The 23,873-nt window shown below is 47.6% G+C and overlaps 2 protein-coding genes across 3 annotated transcripts in view; both read right to left on the minus strand.

Annotated features, from left to right (window-relative positions):
- Positions 1-9,750, minus strand: part of LOC119407184 (monoglyceride lipase) — a 78,267-nt gene extending 68,517 nt beyond the window's left edge. Inside the window, exon 1 of the mRNA XM_037674056.2 lies at positions 9,476-9,750. Coding sequence (XP_037529984.1) covers positions 9,476-9,637 — 162 coding nt within the window. The 5' untranslated portion in view covers positions 9,638-9,750. The remainder of the gene's footprint in view (positions 1-9,475) is intronic.
- Positions 9,751-17,601: 7,851 nt separating this feature from the next.
- LOC119407186 (monoglyceride lipase) lies at positions 17,602-23,657 on the minus strand. Of its 2 annotated transcripts, XM_037674058.2 has the most exons (7): positions 23,335-23,657; positions 21,739-21,851; positions 21,297-21,433; positions 20,420-20,530; positions 20,100-20,273; positions 18,771-18,902; positions 17,602-18,005 (listed from the first exon to the last, which is right to left on the minus strand). In XM_037674058.2, the coding sequence occupies exons 1-7, from the start codon at positions 23,442-23,444 to the stop codon at positions 17,856-17,858; spliced, it is 927 nt and encodes a 308-aa protein (XP_037529986.1). In that variant the 5' UTR covers positions 23,445-23,657; the 3' UTR covers positions 17,602-17,855. The 2 variants fall into 2 exon arrangements, with proteins under 2 accessions (XP_037529986.1, XP_037529987.1); XM_037674059.2 differs by lacking the exon at positions 21,739-21,851 and having other exon boundaries at positions 23,335-23,590.
- Between the last annotated feature and the right edge of the window lie 216 nt (positions 23,658-23,873).

Genomic DNA, 23,873 nt, shown 5'->3' on the forward strand with positions numbered 1-23,873 from the left:
GCTCAGGTGGTGTTACTTCTCTGTTTGTCGGAGTGCAACAGAGGCAGTGCTTTACCTGCTCCCCTTTTGTTTAAAGTAGCGAATGGACAGGAAAAGCGGTAAAGCGCGGTCGCGGAAAAGGCGCTGCATGCGTGCTGGAAAACAATTCCCGCTCATTCTCTATATTTCGGGCTTGAGTCTGGCTTTGCGCCGGGCCTGCACCCGGCCCGATAAAACTCCAAGTAGCCCGAGCCCGGCCCGGGCCCGAGGTGAAAATACGTCGGCCCGCCCGAGCCCGGCCCGCGGGCCGGGTCGGGCTCGGGCTTTCGGGCTACCCGGAGCCCGTGCACACCTCTATGACTCCCACAATCCGCGTTGCCAGTTCCATTTATAAGCGGATTTGGGCCTCTTATCGCCCAAATTTTTCAGTCGCTTGGGTTTTTTGGGCTCATTTGCATTTTTTCAGCAAATATAGGTATTTTAGAGATCACCACGTTCCCCAATAGCGTGGTTGCCGATTTGAGTAGTTCAGTGTTGAAGTCAAACATACGTTTGGGGGAATCAACAGTAACATTAAAGGGATACCGAACGAAATTTTTTCCGCCAAGATTTTCAGCCAAAATCAAAGATTGCGTGCTGCAATCGATACAAACAACCTTCATTTCAGGCAGAAACTAGAGGGAGATAATGAATTTAATGCGTTTTAGGGGCGAAGCTCCTTAAAGCGGCACCTGTTCGTCCCTCGTAGTGCGTAACCAGTCGTAACGCTAGTACCAGATCTTGACCTCCAAGGTCGTGCCGGTGGGAGATTTCTCCTGTGCGTTGTTGAACAATAAAAAATTCGCAGCGTGCGCGTTAACTAAAAGCCGAATTCTTCTGTCTCTCATTCCCCATTAGCAGCCATTGGCATGTTCCAGTAGGAAACGTTAGTAGAAGTAGAAGTGTAAGTGTTAGCTAAAAGTCGACTTCTGTCTCTCATTCCCATTAGCAGCCATTGTTTACCTCCAAGGTAGTGCCTGGTGAGATTTCTCCTGTGCGTGATTAAACAATAAAAATTTTGTTCAAAACGCCGTTGATTGATGAAATAAACCAACGAAAGACGCCAGATGTTTTCTAAAAGCGAAACGAAAAGACGCCAGATGTTTCTAAAGCAAAACGAAAAGACGCCAGCTGCTTAAAGGGGTCATGAAGCACCCCTTGGGCTGATTGAAAAAACACATCCTGCGGAAAGCTGACACTGCTATGAACTGCTCTGCCAAATATTAGTCGTGCGCGCCGCGTAATGGCCACAAGCGGAGCGCGAAGTTGCCATTTCCCCAGGCACCCTCTTTTCAAACAGAGGCCGGTTCTCACTCTCGTCGGTGGGCGGGGCGTCTGTCCGCTGTACGTCGCAAGAGACATAGCATGCTTATTGGCCGATAGCCGACGTAAATCGAGAGCGGCGTTCGGATCAGATGCGCTTCTTGCCGCGGAATGCCGCCACTTGCCGGCGCCGCACTCGCGCAAGCGAATCACAGCGGGAGAGCGATCGCGTTTCATGACGCGCGCTGGCGTAACTTCTTTCCCCCATGCCATCCCTCCCTGTCTAGCTTCCAGTGCGCTCGCCGGCACGAGAAAAGAGAGAAAGCGCTGGGAGCGTGCGCCAAACCCCCGTAACTCCGCTGATTCTTGACGGATTCGAGAAATTTTTGCGGCAATCGATTCGGGAGGCAGTACACTCCGATACTGAGGCTATTAGATCATTACTTGGAAAAGTGGTTCATGACCCCTTTAACGAAAGACGCCACATGTTTTCTAAAGCAATGGTTTTCTAAACAATGAAAATTCACAGCGTACATGTAAAATTAAAGTGAGCTGTAAGTCGTCATAACTCATCGAACCTTTAGTATGAACGCGCCCGATCTCACGTCGGTGATGATGTACTGGGCAGAATTCACGGAAGATTCACGGTTTACCGATGAACCTCCGCAGCTTCGCCCAATCATCATCATTCACTCCGTGGATATGCTGTGATTTTTTTACAAACTGCCACGTCTAGCGGCCGCGCCGAGAACGTTTGGTGACGCTACATACAGTCGCAATCTTTTTGAGAGTGAACGCAGGAGCGCGTGTCTTTCTGTACTACCAGCGCCGTTAGGCGACACATCACAGTATCTGCGCGCATGCGCGCGGACGGTAGCTTTCCTTCGCGCGCATCACGTCACCGCAGTGCCCGTGTGTCGTCGGCTAGCGGTTTATGGGCCTCGGTGGTTGTCTTATTATGGCGGCAACTAAAATTTGGACGCTTTAATTTCAAGCGGTGTGCTTCTTAGCCTAGGCGTGTCACCCAGTTTTCGCCTTTTTTCTTTCTCCTGTGTTGTAGGCGTACAACGAACAGGCAAAGAAACACAAACATGCGAGCTGTTATTTGGCGCACGGTTTGACAGTAGAATGATACGTCGAAGGAAGTGGTACCAAGAGACTGGAATAATCTTGTTTGATGTTATGTTAGTATTTTCTCATGTCTCCCTTTTCAAAAAACACTGGTGCCATTCTAGAGGGCAGTGAAGAATACAGCGCTGGCACAAAGTTATGATGCGCTCGAACATTCTCCAACTCTTCGCGAACGGCTACCTAGAGTTCGCCCGCAATCGTCGAGTAAACATGGTGCCGCACCATGGCTGCTTTTTTGTATATTCATATATTTTCACAAATGTTTATGCCAACCGGATGAGCGCAGCGATACTACGGTTTTCCATGTGCTCTTTCATATCTATTGCAGTGTGTACCGGCGCCAGGTGACGCTGGAGCATAATACGTGCGACTTGTTTATTGGTGAATCGTGTGGGACGTAATTGCAAATTCAACATTGTTACCACACTGAAAACCACGGCTTCCTTACTGCACTACGCATGGAGCAGACGACACACACTTGCTTGCCTGACGTAATGCGCGCGACAGCAGAATTCTTGCACGCCGGACGCACTGCGCATGAGCAATGCTTCTCGCTGCCACCGCTAAAATGCGCTGGAAGCTCTGGAAGCAACGCGATCCTAAAGCCCCTCCATCGCGTCTACTGGCGGAAAACGCATGGAGGGGCTTTACGCGATCCGATGTTCACTCAAAAAGATTGCGGCTGTACACCTGAAACAGGCATGCCAACAATGCCAGTCATCGCCCGCGTCTTTCAACCCACCCAGCTTTGCACCGGCAGCGGACATTGTTCTCGGGTGGGGTAAAGAATCCGGGCTCTGTGGAAGACGGAAAGTAGGATGAAAGGAGAGGTGGAGAAAGAAGCGGAGGACAGGAACACGTGCACCCTGCGTGCGCCTAGGAGAATGTGACGTCACGGCTCGCGCTCGTGTGCAGTCACCGCGCGCTGATAATCCACCAAAAATAAGCAAAATAAACTATTTATCGGAAAAATCACGTCTTCCGAGTAGAGTTTCGATATTTTCATCAGTTGGTCCAATTTTTGTTCAGTATCCCTTTAATCATGCGCTGGCAAACGTACATTCAAACGGAGACTACCTTGGAGACAAAAGTTCATGTATGTGCTTTCGTTCCTAATTGCGCATACTTTCGCTGTACAAAATAGAAATTTTTAACTCCCCTTCGTACTTAAGTGACGTTTTTAGATTAAAAATGTTTTTAATAACTGAAAAATTCGTCCAATTTCCGCTTCTTTTGGGCTTCTTCGCAAAAGCCGCGCCGCTTTTTTTTTGGCTTCTTTAGTGACGATTATTCGCTTGTTAGCTCGGTAGCATCTGGCAACTCTGCCCACAATACACGCGCACAGCTGTCAGTGGAGTGGGGAATGGCCCATTCTCGTCCGCATAGCGTGGGAATGCGAATCGCGGCCCCACAAAATCAATTCTTCCCTTTTTAGGTCAACATCTCCTACAGGTCAGTGGGGACCTGGCTTACTAGCAAGGATCGGGAGAGCCAGCTGGCTCTACTCGACCAAGCCCAGCGAGCCGTAAAGGCCAGTGGAGCCTTTGATTGAGGACCCCATCCACTTGCCCAGAAACTTTACAACAGTTCTCCTCCGCAGTAATAGCTCTGCAGACTAATAACTGCATTATTAACGCGATAATGTTAAAAAAGCTCGTTTCGTGGATATTTCGGCGTCGGTGTTTGTTAGGGAAAAATCAGCGTTGCCCGTTAGCGAAATTCGAGATAGATGCAAACAAATCAAAAACCTTCGCTTCGAGTGGGAATCGAACCTAAGACTCCTGCGTAGGAAGCAGGCGTTCAACCAACCACAGGGCCACGTCTGTGCTTGAAACCGTTTCGGGGGGTGGGGGGAGGGGGGGGGGACATACAAATGTCATTTAGTGCGAGTACCTACTAAACGTATGCAATATTAGTGGCAGAAGCGCAGAATCGCACCGGGCGTCAAAACATGTGAATTACGCAGCGAGTGGTTGGTTTAAAGGTCCACCAATTACAATGCCCAAGGGCATAATCATTATCAGCAACAGCATCAACCAATTGCGCAGCTGCGCGTGTTGCCGATACGGACGCGTGGTGGGTACTTCTCCACTTATGACGTAGTGGGCACTTCGCAAGTGTACTTGCAGTAGGCATTCTAGAAGAACTTGAAACTGCTAATGTTACGCGTACAGACGCTCCTTTTCTTGCGACACGATTGATGTGTCCACCGAGATGCGAAGCCAGGCTAGCGATTGAGAAGGCGAAACGAACACGGTCCTATTGCGCTGTCGCGTTCTACTCTTGAAGGCGAAGCTCAAGCGTCCTCCAAGGTTTTGTTTCTAAACAACATGAGCTGCTCCCTCGCAAAATCATAGAAGCTGCTAAAATTCGGCAGCTGGGTGAACTTCGTATCAGCTTTTGAACAGGGTTAAAACCGCACAGAAAACATGGACGCGAAGCTGTTTAGGAAATCGTTCCTTGTCTGAAGAACCAAAAAATTATCATAAACGGCTATGTGCCACAGAAATTGGGTAACTCCCACTACTCGCCAATTGCCTAACCGAGTCCAAGGCCTGGCGTATTAGTCCGTAATTGCTTTTGGTCTGTAATTACTACGATCAATAGAATCGACTGAGAAGTAGGCTTTCGCCTTCGAGTCGTGTCAGGCGAATGCTTAAGGGACCTTGCGACCTTTAAAATCGACGCTGCTAAAGCCGGGCGTAAAGTTTTATCCGTGGACTGAAAAAAGCCAGTTGGCGGGTATGCGCCACAGGAATTGGGCAAGCCCCACTACCGAGGACAAGCATCTATGGATGCGCTGCTGCTGGGAAAGGAAAAAGGGCGAGGAGTCACGCGAGGGTGAGCAGGAGGGAAGCGAGCAGGGAAAGAGGTTGAAGCATTGCATGTCCATGTCTATAGTCGGGTACAGCTTTAGAAGGCAGCGGCATTTCCCCCTCAAAGGCGGATGAACAAAAGGCTGCACCAATGGGCGCCTACTCGGGACTGACGTCATGAGCGGGACGGCCGGTGGCTCCGCCTTCGAAGAACACCGGCGCGTGCATGAGCGGGACTATTTCTTTGGTCGCGGAGGCGATCGGCGGTCGCGCTTCGGTCGTCTGGGCGGGGCCTCTGCTGCCTTGTTTAGTTGTATCCGACTGTAGTATAGTATAGCAAGGAGTCCGAAAGGAAAGTGAGGAGGACGGAAAGGAGGAGGGGAGTGGGTAACGCACAGCATATCCTTGTTTGGTGTAGTAAGGCAAGCGTGTGGGAAAGGGCAGTGCTAAGGATGAGTGATGTGAAGAGGAGGAAAAAAAGGGAACGCCACCAGCTGTGCTGTTTCGATCCTCAGTCTTCGCACCACTCGTAGCTGCCTCAATCTTTATATCATTCTAGCTACTAGTCTTACGTGACAGAGGGAAGGACGGACATTGCTTTCTCGCGGCGGCATGTAAACGGTCACGTGCTTAGAAGTAAGGATACAAAATTCAAGAGCCGAGCGTAGTATTAGGGTTCACGGCGATTGGTTTATGGTTTAGAGTAGCACGGGAAAGGACTACAAGTCCCTGTGAAACTGCTTTATACTTAGAGAAGAAAAATGACCGATCGGTAGACCTCGTGTTTACTCAGAATTATAATTCCTTGACGGATTCGCACGCCCGTGCACCGATTTAGTGCTGCATTGACGCGAGCGGCCGCTCCGGTTTATAAGAGAGTTCTAAACAATGCCGTCAAGTAGCGACGGCTAAGCGGGACGTCTGGCTCAGTTAATCTACTCCGGGTTCGCAAATAATGAAGCCTGTATAGCAAAGTAATGGCAATCTAGAACGCAATATCATAATTTCTGAGGTTTTACGTGCCAAAACCATGATGTGAACCACGATGAACGGGATAGTGTCGACCATCTGGTGACTCGTGTTGGCGCTGACAGTCAATTCTCACGTTTGATAAGGCATTAAGGCTCTCGCCTTAATACTAAGCAGCGGATGCACGCGCTGTGCGCGGCTATGACCCTGACCGGCAGGCCAGGGTTAACGAGAGAGCAGATGATGGCGCCTGAGCCCAGGGACGCGTGGCCGTCTAACCATGAAGCCACCCACCCAATTACCTTGTCTTTAATATGAAACTCATGTCCTAGCAGACTGGGTGCGTCCCGCACAGTCCATAGGAGTACTACATAAAGGATCCTCGGCGTTTACAGAAACCGCACACCCTCGCAATATTCTTTTTTAGATGCGAAGCAGCTTTTGCGCTGGGCTTTGTCCGTAGTTCCATTGGCGACCGTCCGCTTTCTAAAACCTAGCTACCATAGCCATCTGTAACATATTGAGCGCTCGGGCCAAGGAGATGTCTTCTTCGTCTTGTTCTTCGACCGCCTTGATACGTGCAGAGCACTTTAGGGGCCCGGGCTGCCGTTTGCTGTCCTAGCTTGGCGTAACGCAGACAAAACCGCGTGTGCTGGCACGCGCTAGCGGCTGGGTAAGACGCTGTGGCATGTCCCCCTTACACTCTCTCAGCAATCACGTGATGGCGTCGGGGAACGAGATTCTGCAGACGCGCGATGAACACGGATGGCGTGCTCCAACAAGAGTTCGGGACGAGTAACAGCAACTACAGTGAATTCATGATGTGCTCCACATGCAAGGACGCATTAACATCTGGCAAGGTGCCCGTGATGAACGGAATGTTAAGTCGACCCATGCGCTGATTCGCATCCCCACATGGTTCCCTTTAGTGGGAGATGGTGAACACTTTTTTGATGTCGCGCGAGCGTCGACATCCAGGGTACGGCAGCTTCTAATATCGGCGAGAAGCAGCTAGACCAGCGATACGACGATCAGCGTCACACCGGCTTTCTGAGCACACGATCGCACAGATAAGGCTCAGAGTGCGTGTGCATCTCTAAGCAACCAGCGTAGCAGGCTGCGCTGGCACATGAGGGTTCTGTGCGCTTAATCTGAGATCTTGTTAATTCTTGCCTATTTAAGGCGCTACCATGTCAAAGGGTCAATGATCACGCGATATTAAATTGCAAAGGTACACATTCCACACAGAGTTGCAATCACAAGAAGTTAACCAAGATAGCGCCATTATGTCCAGAAGAGCATAAGGACACCTGCATTTTTTTTACTCGCTCAATTGTGCGCAAAGAAAAAAAAAGAAAAACTGGGCCTTAGCGTCTCAGAAATATGATATTTATGATAAGGCTACGGGTTAGTTTTGACTCCTGCAATCTGATTAGAACGTCGACCGAATTAGAATGATAGGGTTCCATTCCCCCACCCCCACCCCATGTCCACCCCCATCTAAATGTGGCCGCCACGGAAGGGAATCGAACCCGCGTCCTCATGGGTGGCAGCTACACACCACAACCGCTAAGTTAACACTGCTATAGTTGCGCAACTTTGGTTGAACTCACGAAAACTAACTAATAAATATATATGCTAGAACGCGAATCGTCCGGGAATAAAAAGACAAACAAATGAACCGAACAGACAGCACAACAAATTAACGGAACAATAAATGAGCCCCTCAAAAAACTCCCGTTCTTTGGAATAAAAAGTATTTCATCGCTTATGCGTGATTAAGCAGAATTACGAAAACTAACTAATTAAGCTTCATTAGAGACCGGACAAGACGCGGGCGACACCGGATTTCGTAGCTTATTACGTAACGTTATAATAACTGTTGGCTTTTCATGTCCCAAAACCACCATACGATTATGAGACGCCGTAGCGAAGGGCTCCGGAAATTCCGACCAATTGGGGTTCTTTAACGTGCACCCAATTCTAAGCACACGGGCCTCTAGCATTTCCGCCTCCATCGACACGCGACCGCCGCGGCTGGGATTTGATCCCGCGACCTTCGGGTCAGCTGCGGTCGAGCAACAACCACTAGACCACCGCGGTGAGTTTACGTAACTATATCAAGTCAAAAGCTAGCTGGAATCCCGCCTGGTCTGGGAATAACATGCGACGAGACAGTGCCAGCCACTGGAAAAATGTTCACAAGAAAAGACGTTTCGGCTCACGCACAGGAGCCTTGTTCACAGCGATAGCAAGAACAGCAAGATCGTTTATTTATGAGGTCGTCCTGTCAGGTGTTTCAGGCAGTGTGCATATCTTGGGGGTAGATTATCATTGCTCTTATAGCGTGTGCGCAGTGGTCTGAAGCATCAGATTCTTTTGTATTTTTACTTTCGTCGGCGCTGTCTGTTTCGTCGTCCTTATTACGTACTGGGGTTTTACGTGCCAGTACCACAATACGATAATGAGGGACGCCGTAGTGGAGGGCTCCGAAAATCTCGAACACCCGGGGTTCTTTAACGCGCACTGCCTCCGTCGAAAATGTGACCGCCGTGACGGAGATCGAGCCCGCGACCTGCGGGTCAGCAGCCGAGCACCGCATGCCACTCTGCTACCACGGCGGCTATAACTGCATGTAGATACATGGTGAAACTTCTTTAGGCGCGAAAAACACGCACTACAAGATAAGACGACGGGACGGAGCGCCTCTTCTCATGTGGTATTTTGCGCATGGAGAAGTTTTAACATGAACAGATGCCAACTCGCCCGACAAGTTCTCTTAATACATGTAGATAGTTGGGGTTGTCTAGCAATAACTGTTGGCGTTTAACGTCCCAAAACCACAATTTGATTATGAGAGACGCCGTAGTGGAGGGCTCCGAAAATTTCGACCACCTGGGGTTTTTCAACGTGCACCTAAATCTAAGTACACGGGCCTCAAGCATTTTCGCCTCCATCAAAAATGCGGCCGCCGTAACCGGGATTCGATCCCACGACCTGCGGGTCAGCAGTCGAGCACCATAACCACTAGACCACCGTAGCGGTTGGGTTGTCAACGAATAATAAAACGGCATTCGAACCCAAGAAAGATGCGAGAAAAACAAGACTTCCTTGCTTACAGTTAACCAGCTAATGCTTGTAAAACTAACGAAGTGTCAGTATAGACTGCGAAAGATACGGACGAAAGAGAAGTTGCCTCCATAGTGCTTTTTCAGCGCAAAAGCGACAACGCAAGACAGACGACAGGACATAAGGACGACAGAAGTTGCCTCGCTTACCTGAGCTCGGTGCATCGGGTCACGCCCCCTCCATTGGCTGTAGGTTCGAGTACAGCTACGCAGCGGTTCCGCCCCGTTGAGCGGCCGTCCCTTGGGCGTGAGTTGAAGGCTCGAAGAAGCTCGAAGTAGACGGTGAGCGGTTGATTTGCCGAGCCGAAACATTGTTGCAGATTCCGAAGAAGAAACGGCTCTCGCCTTCGCTCGTTAAAGCTCGGTTGCCGCCGCTAAAGGCTTCTGCACGACACACGTTGCGATTAGCTCTAGAGCAATGCGTGGGCTACTGCAATGCTCACCCGAGACTAGCCCCTTTAGACCTGTGACGTAGCCAATTTATAGCGGCCGCGATACATGAACGGACAATTAGTTCCAAAACCTGTCACCACGTATAACGCGCGCAGTGTTACACGGTTGACACCCAACGTAAGAACGGGGTATACAAACAATGAAACAAAACATGAAATAACTAAATTTACACAGACGTTAAAACTGTTACAACTGCGAAATGAAGTACGAATCCACTGAGAGGTAATGCTGGCGTATTGTGAACACAAATGTAGGCTTATTTTTTTTTTCTTCGTATTTAAGAACGTAATAGTTCTTTTTTTTTTCATAGGCAATTCACAAACCCTTCCGTCTATTGCGTCACAAAACTTTGCATCATAGACCATTGCGTCATAGAGCTTCATAGACCGCTGCGTATGTACATAAGTCAATAAATGTACAGCTGACATATAAAACAAGTGCGCAGGGAAATATTAATCAAAAAATATTCACAGTTGCAGTAACAGTTCATCTCGAGGCAATTCTAGTGCGTTAAAGAGCGACATTTAAACCACTCATTTTTTCTGTATTTTACAATGGATGAATGGATAGATGGATGGGTGGGGCCACGGGGTGACTCTGCACCCTTTTGATCGGGCGGCGGCTCACGCCACCTAGCTGTACCTTATTATGAAGTACACACTACACACTCTGTGTATTGAAAAAAGTAAGCTTCACAATGCTTTCGTTTCTGGCGACACCTATAGTCATATGCTACTAAGAAAGGATGTACCAGTAGGCCTGAGCAAGCCTATACGAAGGTTTTATATCGTCCCAAATGGTGTTCCGTTCGCCGGAGCGTGTTGGTTTGGACAGAGTTTTTTTTTTTTTCCTGCTTTGAAGTGCTTATTTTCAAAGCAGTGACGTGCGCTTCACCTCGAAGCTTCGCCTGATCTAGAGCACGATGATCTTTTACGGGACAAGCGAAGGTGTAAGCTGCAGACTTGTTCCTCACAGTGGTCAAAGCGTTGCTGCGTCAGGTGTGCTGCGATCCGCCGGGACCATGAAATCGAAGAGCTGCTTCAAGAAGCGCCGAAAGGTGCTGCTTGTTCACTCTACCAAGCACAAGCTCTGAGCACGCTACAGGCGACGAAAATGGTAGGCTACAAAGGTTCTTAGGTGGGCTAGTCGGTTCATGAACATTGTAGCAGAACAACGCAAAATACGGGATAGCGAACACACAGCACACAGCGCTGACTTTCACCTCTGAGTTGATAGTCAGCTCCATGTCCTGTATGTTCACTGTCCCGCATTTTGCGCTGTTCTGCCATAATGGTAGACCAAATTCATTTAAACAGTGGAACTTTTTAAGCTTGAGTTTCAGCCATGGCTGGCGACCGCTCAAAACTCGGCGCAGCAGTGGAAGTGGAAGCATAGCATATATTGTATAGGCGCTGTGATTGCACGGTTTAAAGGGGCCCTGCAACACCTTTCTTAGTTATATTGGAATAGTCTCATTATTGACGTATGATTCTTCACGAGTCATATGCCGCAAAAATTTTTCGAATCCGTCAAGTCTAAGTGGTGTTACCAAATTATAGAGATCACGTTCCGCAGCTTTCTCCCTCAACTCAACGCCGCGATCGCGCGGAGAGCTAGGCTGGCTAGGCAGCGAGTCGAGGGAGGGAGCGCAGACGAGCGAGGCTCCGCCCAAGAGCGCCGGCGGAATTTTTTTTCTTCATTTTTTTCTCTCTGACGTCTGGGTGCAACCACGTGGTCTGTGCCGCCACTTCCGGTCGGCTTGCGTCGTTCTCGTCGAGCGGAGCCTTATGACCGTAGCCGTATCGCGCGTGCTTGAAAACTGCGCGTCGGTTTGGTAATGTTGGGTGTGCACCTCGAACGCCGTAGTGTTTTCATCGCTCTGCCAACCATGGAAGCAAACCTGCGCGCTCGTTTGGAACGAATGACAGCTGAGATCGGTTTCGGCCCATACTCCGATACATCGCCTCGTAAGACGGCACTGGCAGACGACCCCGAAGCGCCGCCATTACCGGACGCCAGCATTGTTATCGGAGACACGCTGCGCCCTTGCCTCGGTCGGTCGTGAGAACGTACCTACGATGCAGTTTCCAGCTGACGAGGCAACACTCGAACGGCTGCCATTCTCAACGGCAACCGGCGATGGTCAAAAGCACAGAAATATTTACGTTTTCGGCACTGCGCATGGCGAAGAAAACGGAACCACGCAACTACGAGCAGACGAGCTGTCGGTGAGACCGGAAGTGCTAATATTAATGTTTGTTCGGTGTTTTTAACGCGATAAAAGAATATAAACATACATATTATCTACTTATTGAACTCAAAATTAACAACGAAAGTAATAATGAGGGTGTTATCGTGATTATAACATCAGCCAATGGTGGAACTGCCGACAATCGCGTCATATTTTGCGGACTAATACATCATTTGTCGAGAGAAGAGGGAGCGATTTTCAGCTGACTTTGAGAATTTATTGTAAATTCCAGGCCGTGCGCATCGCTATAATATTTGGCTCGCGTGTTCTCGGGAGCCTCGACTACCGATCGGCAGCGCTTTTTGAGCATGCTCGAAAAGTGTTGCAGGGCCCCTTTAAGGTGGAGCGGGGGCGACGCCCTGTCGGCGACGCTAGACCGGCATACAGAAAACAGCAGCGAGCCTTTGGGGTTTGGCGGCGTGTGCCGACGAACGTCTCCCGCGGTGGTTCCATGGGGACTATACCGCGGCTCGTGTCCCGTAGACCCCTCGTGGTGAGCCGAACGTCCGCGACGCCGCATTCGCGGTATCTCGCATATGCGTTATGTTGCTTGGGTTTGTTATGTTTTCTGGGTATGGTATTGGCATTATATAAGCGTGTTACTAGTTATGTATTTCACTGACTTGCACTTAAACCTAGACTCATCCTTTGCAACCGATGTCATTTACCTCGATTTTTTTAAGGCTTTTGACCGCGTTCCTCACCAGCGTCTCATGAATGAACTGTCTTGCCTTTCAATCGATCCGCTGATATTATCATGGATTCACTGCTTTTTAACTGATCGCTCCCAGTACACCGTCATCGAAGGCCATCCATCTGCCGCCACTAACGTTATCTCCGGAGTCCCACATGGCTCTGTTCTTGGCCCGCTTCTATTCCTAATCTTCATCAATCATCTTCCTGCTCGAATTTCATCAACCGTTCGTTTGTTCGCGGATGATTGCGTTCTCTACCGACGTATCTCTACTATTAACGATCAGGAATTGCTGCAGGATGACTTAACCTTAATTCAAAACTGGTGCTCGACCTGGCTCATGCAGTTAAACGTATCAAAATGTAAGTTTATGCACATGTCCCGTAAGAAATATCATCTACACTTCCCATGCACGATAAACAATACCACTCTACAACACGTGGAATCTTATAGGTATGTCGGCGTAGACATAACAGATAATCTAAATTGGTCTAAGCACATCACGTCACTTTCTGCAAGCGTTTCTAGATCACTAGGTTTCATCAGACGATCACTAACATTTGCTTCGCCCACAGTTAAACTAATGGCATACGAAACTTTTATACGCACCAAACTTGAATACGCATCCCCTATCTGGACCCCCATCAAGAGTACCTAATCGAGGCGTTGGAGGCAATACAAAATTGAGCTGCTCGTTTTATAACTTCCAAATATGATTCTAGATTGAGCGTCACTAACATCAAAAGTACGATTGGTCTAACCCCTTTGGCATCCCGTCGCAAAATAGCAAGTCTTTGCCCTTTCCATAAGCTGTATTACAACTTTCCTCATTTACGCGAGAGCCTATCCTGCCGCCCATGAGATCATCACGACGTCTGATTAATTGTCACAGTGTTCAACGCATTCATGGTTCAACTAACTCCTTCAACAAATCATTTCTGGTCGATTCCACGAAAGATCGAAAAAGGGTGTATATTTGATGTTTCCGATTTTCCTGATAATTTTGTATGTTGTGCACATATGACGGCACAGCACGAAATCGCAGTTCGTTTTCAAATAAAAATTTTTTTCAACACAGGAAAATTCGACAAGTGTCGCCGGTTGACGATGACCATTTTACGAAGAGTGCGTTTTCGTAAATTCGCAATCATGCTGGCAGCCACTGAAGCTATATATTACAAATATCTTTCTTTTTGGCGGTAGTAGAAGTAAAGAGGAAATAGCTCTTATCATTTTATGGAATTCTGAGTAAATTACGTATTTTTAAAAATTCACGAAAAACGCTGCGTATTTGAAAATCAGTCAAATTTGGGACGCTATGGCTACTTCTGTGAACATCTTAGCTTGTTCATATTTGCAGTATGAATAGGCCTTTATGTGAATAATGAACCTCTGCATTTGTATTTCTCTAATAATTTTCAAAGTAGTAAATTTTCATGCTCGAAACACCAAAAAGAGAGAAGTGCTCCTCCATTCAAAAATCTATAATAAAAAAAACCCAATCTCAATTTTGTTCAAAGTCCCCCAAAATGTTCTCAAAGGATTGCAGAATGATATTATGAAAAAACATGTTGCATCATTTTTATTACAACAAAAGCAGAAAATGTCAAACATTGTGTTTCCAGAGCGTGGTGGCTACTGCGCAAAGGACATCTCTAGTAACAAGAAAATACAGTAACACGTCTTTTTTCTTTTCTGAGCTTCGCTAAACAACAGTAGTGATCTATGGTCGTAAATTGGGAACTGTTTTGTAAAGAAAAAGACTGTTCCAATTAAATGCATTCGCGTGGTTTGCGACTTCACGCCAGTGTTAGACATCCCTCAGTCCACAGTATGCACTTTCAGTTGTAGCCTCCTTTTCTTTCATCTATTTCAGTTTAGTATAATTAATATCTTGAGTGTTAAAGAACGCATTCCCTCCATGCGTCTCTTATGATGATGTGCTGTGCCAGAATTGAGAGATTGGTATAAAAGCCAAGGTCTCTTCATGAATGGAAATGAATTTCTGGAGAGCGGTCGCCAAGAGGTGTGGTTTTTGTTGGCCCAAATGTGTGCGTTGTCAAACCTTATGTGATCAATGCAGAGTTTAAAAAGAATCGATTACGTGAAGATTGGTGGCAGCAGTTCTGGCCACGGACAAAACACGTTTTGTTTGCATTGCATCTGCTTTGTTTTGCATATCCTTCTTTCTCTTGAAGGAGTGCTGGCAGATCTGGTTTCCCTCTTGAATTGAGCGCGCATCCTGCTTCATGACCCTCCGCAAAAGAGTCTCGATCCGATATCTTCTACGTAACGAAAATTCTGCTGCAGCGGAATTTTCTTTTTGTGCACCATGAGGCAGTCCGTACAAAATCATGGCCATGGCTATAACGCCTACCCATAGCCACCTTCAGAGCGTAGTATAGTGATCGCATCAAAGTGAAGCACAATTTGGATGCTTAACTTCTATCTCAGGTCGTGTTTGGCTGACTGGCACAGCCGTACTCGTTGCTGTCGTCTGCTCAGGCGGGCGTCCATCGCGCCGCCCTTTGTACCTGTCCGCCTAACGCATGCTACTCCGTTTACACGAGTGCTTGTAGCGCGGGCCACACGATCCGCACTGTGCGGATCCAGAAACCGGGCGGGAGAGCGACGAGCGGTGAAAAATGTATCGTGTAACCAACGCAATCGACACACCAGCCTTTTCTCGTGCATAGCGACAAAGCTGGGCAAACAATGTGTGGCTGCTGTGCTTAGGTTGCACTGCGGTACTCGCCGTTCACCACTGCCGCCATTTGCGATTTCTCACATTCTTACAATGCATGATCGACTCAGCTACACATATTTCGCGTTTAGCTTCGTTACTTTTGTATAAGCGCATTTACTAAAAAAAAAGTTATCCAGAGGAATGAAAATGTCCGTGCTGCCCGTCGACGAGGAATGTAAGTGGTGTCGCAAATGCATTTAATTAAAACGATCTTTTTTTTCTTTACAAAACAGTTCCCACTTTCCAACAATAGATCATTACTGCTGTTTAGCGAAGCTCAGAGAAGAAAAAAGACGTGTTACTGTATTTTCTTGTTACTAGAGATGTCCTTTACGCAGTGGCCACCAAGCTCTGGAAACACAATGTTTGACATTTTCTGCTTTTGTTCTAATAAAAATGATGCAACATGTTTTTTCATAATATCATTCTGCAGTCCTTTGAGAACATTTTGGGGGACTTTGAACAAAATTGAGATTGGGTTTTTTTTATTATAGATTTTTTAATGGAGGAGCACTTTTCTCTTTTTGGTGTTTCGAGCATGAAAATTTACTACTTTGAATATTATTAGAGAAATACAAATGCAGAGGTTCATTATTCACATAAAGGCCTATTCATATTGCAAATATGAACAAGCTAAGGTGTTCACAGAAGTAGCCATAGCGTCCCAAATTTGACTGATTTTCAAATACGCAGCGTTTTTCGTGAATTTTTAAAAATACATAATTTACTCAGAATTCCATGAAATGATAAGAGCTATTTCCTCTTTACTTCTACTTCCGCCAAAAAGAAAGATATTTGTAATATATAGCTTGAGTAGCTGCCAGCATGGTTCCGAAGTTACGAAAACGCATTCTTCGTAAAATGGTCGTCGTCAACCGTCGACACTTGTCGAATTTTGCTGTGTTGAAAAAAATTTTTATTTGAAAACGAACTGCGATTTCGTGCTGTGCAATCATATGTGCACAACATACAAAATTATCAGGAAAATCGGAAACATCAAATATACACCCTTTTTCGATCTTTCGTGGAATCGACCTTCTACCGACTGCCATATCGGATTGGAATGTACTTCCCGACGGTATTGTTAGTGAGGTAAACTGTGTGAAATTTAAAGATTTAATGTCACAGCACCACTGTCAGGAGGCCGAGTAGTAGCCCTGTTCTTTGCGCGTTTATGCCTGCCTTCTCATTTTCATGTTTTGTTTTCTTGTTTTCCTTGCTTTTTTCCCCCTTACTGTATTTTTTCTTGTTTTTCCAACAGTATTTATGTCATGTAACTTTGTGACCCGTGGTTACCTATTGTTACCCCCCCCCCCCCCTTATGTAATGCCCCATGAGGGGCCCTTAAAGGTAAATAAATTATGATGATGATGATGATGATTTGGCTGGCGAGCTTGTCGATGTAAAAGCAGGTTAATAAATGTACACGTGGGTGTTGCCTGACGGCGTGAATTGTATCCGCGTGTTACGGGAGCGGCGATCTCATCTCGAGACCCCACAGTATTTAGATTAAGGTACACGTTTTAAAACCCCGGGCGGTCAAAATTATTCCGGAGTCCCCCATTACTTCTTGCCTCATAATCATATCGTGGTTTTGGCATGTAAAACTCCTGCATTTACTCTATGCTTATTTGATTATTTGAATACAATGTGCTGCAGCTAAATGTAAAATCTTGAACGAGTCCTCGAATAGATGTTGCATATATCTTTATTTTGGGACTGTGCGTTGGCTATGTCTATACTGAAGTATTCTTCAAAATTGGATAGCGCGAAATCGACCACGACTACGAAGGAACACAGATGCACAGGACAGCGCCTGTCTTGTGCATCTGTGTTCCTTCGTGGCCTTGGTCGATTTCGCGCTATCTTATTTTGAAGATTATGAACCAACTAGCCCAGCAGCGTATTTTGTTAAACTGCAGTGTTAATTCACTGAAGCAGAGTTATTTCATTCCATCGCGCAGACTCTGGTCAGATCAGACGCCCTTGATCCGACGTAGGGTCCGGGCAAGTAAGTGGGGCCGAGTGTCATTTTGTGCTATGTATTCCATGGCAGAAGAAAATTTCGGGTGGGGGGGAGGGGTGCACGGGTCCGCTGTGCCCCCCCCCCCTGGCTACGCCACTGAAACAAGGCTGTAATGTAACAATGTTTATTGCAGCTTTGGTTCTCATTTCAGAAAAACGTATGGTCACTCTCAATACACGCCGTAGGCCTGCTAACGTGACCGCAGTAACAAAGCGTCGCTTTATAATCGTAATTATCGTCTTCGTTAATTAAGCAGCGCATGTCGTTTACAGAATACGCCAAGTGTAAGGAATTGGTGAGGTTGATTCTATCGCGTAACAACGCAGCCTTTTGTTTTTTTCCCAGCTGCCAGTCTTTGCATTAACGCTGGACCGATGTATCACCTTCTACAGGAGGAGGCGCCCGCTCTGAAGAGAGTCGGGTCGCGAACCAGTCGACGATGTCTTTGAGTACCTGCCGCCGAACGTCTTCGAGATCGCATAAAAGATCGTGGTACGCTTCAGGATAGGTCTGCAAAAGAAAAACAACAAAAGATAGTGCAAAGCTGAGGATCGTATTTACGAAACACTTCTTACGACAGTTCGCAAGAAAATAAAGCCACTGGGATTTTTTTGTCCACTTTTGACGATAGTTCGCAAGAAGTGCTAAAAATTATCACTGCGTCTATTTATTTCGTACTGCCGGCCTGATTATCAGGCCCTAGGCATGCTTTGGTTATAGAAAAACGTAAAAAGCAAAAATAGCATCCGACAAATGCAAAAAAAAAGCAATCTATATCGCAATAAACAAGATAGGATATCTCAACTGGAAATAAAACAAATTGCAAGCACAAAAGATTTCATCGCAAAAAGCAGAAGCGTCATGTTTTGTGTGCTATGTTAGTCCAAGACGTAGCATTAAAAACTCGCCCAAGTCAGTCGCAGTTTTGTTGCAGCCCATTCACCACTGAGCAGCAGCCTATTAGAAAAACCCAGTGGGCGCCTAGTGGGACTCGAAATCGAACCCGGTACCTCATACAGTGAAGTGGAGGCTCTACCGCTTCACCACCGCTTAGGGTAGACCACGGCCGGTCTGGAGGCGCGCGCTCGCTCCCTTCCGAGCGCGCACTCCAGACCGGCCGTGGGTAGACGTGGAGCGCCCGTGGGGGAGACAGAACGGAAAGTGAGAGAGGGAGGCCTCTGGCTCGTCTTCGATTTCAGGGTTGTTTATAGGCGTCCTTTTTAAGTGTGCCAAGATAAAGATAGACGCGCGATAAGGACACAAGTGTTTGTTTACCTTCATGGTCTTATCCTTGCTGGTAGCTTTATCGAAGAACACCTTGGAGGCTTCCGGGTCACAGACCTTGTCGGCAGTGCCGTGCTGAATGAGAAGGGGCAGCTCCATGCGATTCGCTTGTTCCACCGCAGTCTGCGAAGAACAACACATACCCTATTCACTCAATTCAAAGGCACAAAAACTTTGAAACTTGGAAACGACGCTAGGACGGGACACAGAATAGAAGTGACGAGAGAGGGCGCTGTATGTACCAACAAGCCTGCATCGACGCACTTTTACAGAAATGTGCCCCTCGAAAATTCACTCAGACTGTCTGACAGCTGCAGCGTTACCTCGCTGACGTCACCACATAAACAGGACGCTGGCGACGTTACATCGGTCAACTCTGGCGTTACGCTTCCTCTTGAGACGTCTTCTAAGAGATATTTTAATAATTATTGTGGTTTAACGTCTAAAAACCACGGTATGATTATGAGGGACGCGGTAGTGGAGGGCTCCGCATGTTTCAACCAACTAGGGTTCTCTAACGTGAACCTAAATCTAAGTACACGGGCTCAAGCATCGTCGCCTTCATCGAAAACGCAGCCGCTGCGGTCGGGATTCGATCCCGTGACCTCAGGTTCAGCGGTCGAGTACCATAAACACTACACCACCTTGGCGGGTCTGAGATCCTTTAGGACACCCAAGGCCTTCACCAAGACACGCTGAGTCATCTAAGGCATATTTTATTACATCTTCTAAGATCTCTCATAAGACATCATCGCATACATACGCCAAGTCGACTCAGGCGCCTTCTGAGGCATCATTTATGACATCTCCTAAGATCTGAGATGTCTCAGCAGAGTATCATTTAAGAAACCCAAGACTTCTTCTAAGAAACACTCTGTGTCATTCAAGGCCTCTCCTAAGACGTCCTTTATGACATCTTCAGAGGTCTCTTATAAGCCATCGTACAACAGCATGCGCCGGCACTTGCCCCTGGTGTGGAGGACAGAATGTGAGAGGGCCTTGTAGGAGACCCGACCTGCACCACTAATGTATCGCAGGAATGGTGTGGAGCACACCAAATCACGCCCACATTACGTTGGAATGTGAACTCATGCCACCCAAAATTACCACGCCTCAGATTCCGGCGCAAAAATTCAGAGCGGAGCAGTGGCAAACCTTGTTCGCCAGCGTGGAAAAGGAGGCCCAAGTGGCACTCCTCGACTAGGCACGGCGGGCTGCAGAGGCCAGTGGAGCCCTGGCCGAGGAGCCAATCCACCTGCTTCTCAAACGCCTTTCATTTTAATAAACGTTTTTCAATTCAATTCACGTCTAGGGACTTACCTCGAGCGCAGGTATGATGGCCGCCACCCATCCGGCGCAGACGCTGCCATGGTAGCGTAGCGGGTCGTTCTCAAATCGACGAATGGCCTCGGGGTCCCTGGACAGCAGCTTCTGGTCGAGGGAGCCCACGGGAAATGCCGGCAAGAGGAAACCGACAACGCGTGCCAAGGTTCTCTGTTGGGAAGCACAGATTTTGGGAATTCGTGAATACCATTGGGCCGCTTGCGTAATAATCTGCATATATGCATTTCTATAATATCAGAACTTTCCTTCCTTACAAACCCCAATTTCATCGCGCCACTTTTTTTTCGTGAACTCACCCTGAAACACGTGTCCAGTTCCTTGTCGATTCCGAGTAAAGGTGCCACCAGAACCAGGCCGGCGAAATCATCGGGTCTTCTTTGAGCTGCCATGACCACCAGCAGACCACCCTGCATGTGTAACCCCCTCCCGCTTAATTGCTATGATCGTAGATGTTTTTGGAGTACAAGATCTGACAAAATAAACCAAGATTTTGACGCAATCACCGTAGCCGCTATTGGACCGAAAAAATGTGTAAGAAATTCCTTCTCTTGTGACCAATGGCGCTGACTTACACTCAAGTACCAGCATCTAAATCAGTACATTTTTTAAGGAGAAAGCCTTAAATGCATCATCAAACGCGAGATTTGACCGTCGGCGTCCCGCGGCGTCGGGGACGAGTGATGCAAGAAACCATCATCACGTGATGACGTCACATATCGCCAGAATGTGTGACGTCGTTATGACGTCATCATGAGGTAACTGTGACAAAACATCATGTGACGACGTCTTCACATGACATCGTAGCTTGGTCAAATGTGGTCCGATCACGGAGGCAATACAAAACCAGGTGAGATGCCTCCGATCTTGGAGGCAGTGCTAAGCCACGTTAGGTGCAGAAAGCTTTCGAAGGGTGGCGGGGCCGCATCAATACATCGACTGAGAAGGAAAAGCAGAAGGCTTTCGCCTTCGAGTCGTCTTAAGTGAATTCATAAGGAACCCTGCGAGTTTTTATTTCATGTTCTTAAGAGACTGATTAACAATGAGACCTGACTTTAAGATGCATTGTGTCTCGCTAGCATTTCGTTAAATCTGAGGATGCTACAAGAAAACTATTGCGTTTTAAAACTACTCGCTTTGCTTGATTCTGACTTCCAGATACTCCAGTCCACTTACCATGGAATGACCGACGAGATAGACAGGCCTGTTGGTGAACCTTGACCGCTCCGTGTCCACGTGCTTGAGGATGTCGTCCACGTACACGTCGGCGGACTTGACCATCGCACGACGCCCTTCGCTCAAGCCGTGACCCACTGCGAGGAGGCGAGTACTATTTTATTGTTTGCTGGTGGCTTTCTTTACACACTGTCAAGTGTTGGCTCTGAAGATTCCACAGCAGGGCCTCCGCGAGAAAGTTGTGTTTAATGAACGTAGTTCCATCGGCGCCCAAGATGACGGGGCACAAAATAAACACAGTAGAGCGGGCATTCGTTATCTCTCTTTCTTGCGGCGTCCAGTCGTGATACAGGCCGATAAAGCCACGTTTCATAAAGTCAGAATACCCCTGTTCGCACGCCTATGATTGAGTGTGTTTGCCAGATTGCTGCGGGTCGCTTACCGTGGTCGTGAGCAAACACGTAGCAGCCGAGTCCGACCAGCGCCCGGGCCAGGGTGTCGTAACAAGGGTCGTGGCAGTGCTCGGAGTAACCGTGAGCCAGGAACACCAGAGCCCTGCACAGGCAAAGAGCTGGGCACCGAATTGTGTAGAGCAGGGGTCTCAAACGCGTGGTCCGCGGGCTATATGCGGCCCGGCGCGAATGACTGTCTTTGTCCTATATTTTTTTAGTTTCGTACGAAACATGTTCACAAGCTCCGCAGACGTGACTGGTCTCCTGTACCTTTTTTTTTTTTTTCGTAAGACACCCCATGCGGTCACCATGAATTCGTTGGGAAAAAAATCTATATTTCAGATTCAGAATCGGCGTCCAGACTTCAGTAATTCTGGAGATCAATAGGGATATGTTTTTTTAACACCTGACGTCAGTGGTGCAGGCAGAAATCTTTTCGGGGGGGGGGGGGGGGGGGAGTCGAGGAGCACCTCTTCGATCAGACATGGGGTCCGGGCAGATAAGTGCGGTCGAGTGTCATTTCGCGCTCTGTATCCAATGGCGAAGAAAATATCGGGGGGGGGGGGGGGGCACGGGCCCGGTGTGCCACTCCCTGGCTACGCCCTACCTGCCGTCAAGTCCCCTTTGGAAATGACCCACCTATGGGATATGGCAAAGGCCTTTTTTTTTTTTTCAAATGGCAATGTTAGCTGACATTTTGTTCAAGAAATAACGTCTAGGCGCACTCACAGCGTCCCCAGGACTCATAAGCCACTCGATCGCACTCAATAGTAACAAGTACTACTACGACTTCTGCCACTGACTACTACTACTGCTATTACTACTACTTGTACCATTGTCTACTGCTATTACTTCTGCTTCCACCATTGACTACTACTACTACTTCCACCATTGACTACTACTACTACTACTACTACTATTACTCCTGCTTCTGCCATTGACTGCTACTGCTACTACTACTACTACTACTACTACTACTACTACTACTACTACTACTACTACTACTGATGCTGCTAATTTTCGATGAGGGCAAAGTGCGAGAACAGTATACTTAAATTCAGGTGCACGTTAAGGAACACCAGGTGGTCTAAATTAATTCGAAGTCCCCCCCCCCCCCTAATATAAGAGTGCCTCATAATCCTACCTCTGCTCGAGTGCTAACCAGAAGGTCGCGGGATCGATTCCCGACCACTGCAGCCGGATTTAGATGGAGGCGAAATGCTAAAGGCCCGCGTACATAGATTTAGGTACACGTTAAAGAACACCAGATGATCAAAATTTCCAGAGCCCTCCACTACACTCTTAATCAGCTTCTGGCTAAATACTGGCTATATCCAGGAAACCAGACGAAAAATGTCCGGTTTCATGTCTATATCTGGCCCTTTCAGCGGGATCTGATTAAGAATGTACGGCGTCCCTCGTAATCATATCGTCGTTTTGGGACTTAAAACCCCAACAATTAATATTATATCATATTCATACTGTGGTCCTCGACACCTAAAAACCCAGAAATTAATCAATTGCTGCTGCTCCTACAACAACAACAACAACAACAACAACTACAACAAAGACTATAAACAACATACCTCGGTTCCGATTCGGCTCTCCAGGACTTGCAGACGATCTTCTGTTTGTCGCCATTGTAGAAGAAGACGCTGTCGTCGACTTTGACGTCTGCCGGGCTCGGTGCGCTCATTCTGACGCGCCTTCGAGAGCAAGTCTACAGCGGCGCGACAGCGACGAAAAGGTGACAATGGGGCCTTTGCACGGCTGGCTCGGCGGGGTGTCGCGTTGGTGGCGATGATAACCGCGCTTCCGCTGCACTTTGAATTCGGAGCGTCGCGTGCGTTGCGCTATAGCCTCCCCGATTGCTGTTATGACAAAAACAATGTATAAAAACGATTCGTTCAGCAGAAAGAACTATGAAGTGCGTTCGCCATCGTCATTCTTGAGTCTATCACAATGTGCTATATATATATATATGACGACGTAATCGTCCGCGGGGGCGGAAACCTACAGGTTGTGCGCGATAGCGTGTCGCCGACAATCTGCGCGTCCTACTTTGGCTCTTTCTTTTTATCAGACTGGTGTTTTCTAACACTTTCGTATGCGCTTATCTATGGTG

The sequence above is a fragment of the Rhipicephalus sanguineus genome, chromosome 10 (genome assembly GCF_013339695.2).
Source record: "Rhipicephalus sanguineus isolate Rsan-2018 chromosome 10, BIME_Rsan_1.4, whole genome shotgun sequence".
Classification (NCBI taxonomy): Eukaryota; Metazoa; Arthropoda; class Arachnida; order Ixodida; family Ixodidae; genus Rhipicephalus; species Rhipicephalus sanguineus.